The 1010-nt window shown below is 37.7% G+C and overlaps 1 protein-coding gene across 2 annotated transcripts in view; it reads left to right on the forward strand.

The window, feature by feature from the left end:
* The window catches only part of LOC107591940 (8-oxo-dGDP phosphatase NUDT18-like), a 17268-nt gene extending 16264 nt beyond the window's left edge, over nucleotides 1-1004 (forward strand). The window contains exons 1-2 of one of the 2 annotated variants that reach the window (XM_016281234.1): nucleotides 551-815; nucleotides 916-1004. In XM_016281234.1, the coding sequence (XP_016136720.1) occupies nucleotides 671-815; nucleotides 916-995 (225 nt within the window). In that variant the 5' untranslated portion in view covers nucleotides 551-670 and the 3' untranslated portion in view covers nucleotides 996-1004. Of the gene's footprint in view, nucleotides 1-550; nucleotides 816-915 lie in introns of those variants that run through there. The other variant, XM_016281233.1, reaches the window with a different exon arrangement.
* The last annotated feature ends 6 nt before the right edge of the window (nucleotides 1005-1010 follow it).

Here is a 1010-nt window from a genome sequence, read left to right on the forward strand (position 1 = left end):
ACTTTTCCACAACATTCTAATTTATTGAGATGCACCTGTATATCACATACATTTTAGTGATCGATAAACCTGGTTATTCCAAAGGTTTAGGTCCAGATTAATATTTCATATTTGTGGCTAGCACACAAGAGTTACAAATAAAGTCAAAATACATGTACAATTATGTTCTTATATCCATGCAAAGACGTTTTCTCAAAATGACTAGTGTAAAATTGCTCAGTCTTTAAAGCTGCACCATGTAACTACACAATGTCTTTACTCAAATACACTTTGATAAACTAGTAATAATTATCTATATTGCAGAGCTGTCAAGTCAAGACAGAGTTTACAGAAAATCAGAGAAAAGTTGCTTCAGCTATGTAGTGTGAATTTGAATGTTTGGTGTCCCAACAAACTAGAAAAACTGACCATGAATCATTCAAAATGATAAAAAATTATTTATTTGTCCATCCATTCTGATTGCTGGTGTGTATCGGTGTACGCCGGTACCGGCCTACCAAAATGCATGCAGGTTTATTTTTTAACCACCATAACTATGAAATTTATTAGTTACAAAGTGTAGCTTTAAGTTGTGCGTACATATGTGTCTTTGTTTCACAGAACGAGGTGTTGATGATACAGAAAGGCAAAGGCAGTATGTCGTGGATTATGGTATCTTCCTGCAGGTCGTATGGAAGATGGTGAAAGTATTGAAGAAGCCCTAAAGAGAGAGGTGAAAGAGGAGCCGGGAATAGACCGCAAGCCAATCACATTGCTGCAGATTCAAGAAAAAGGGCCAAGCTGGATCCGCTTTGCTTTTCTGGCTGAGAAAATAGGTTAGATATGTAAACGTTTCACAACTTGCTTGTTAATGAAAGTATCTAATTTGTCACACAGTTGCTTATTGGTTCTCTCATTGCCTCTTCCATCCACCAGGAGGCTCTCTGAAGAGGCCAGAGGATGCAAACGCCGACTCGCAGCAAGCTCAGTGGTACGATCACGAATCTCTTGCCTAAAAATATATCTGTAAA

This window comes from Sinocyclocheilus grahami, unplaced genomic scaffold, assembly GCF_001515645.1.
Source record: "Sinocyclocheilus grahami isolate Dianchi unplaced genomic scaffold, SAMN03320097.WGS_v1.1 scaffold148.1, whole genome shotgun sequence".
NCBI lineage: Eukaryota > Metazoa > Chordata > Actinopteri > Cypriniformes > Cyprinidae > Sinocyclocheilus > Sinocyclocheilus grahami.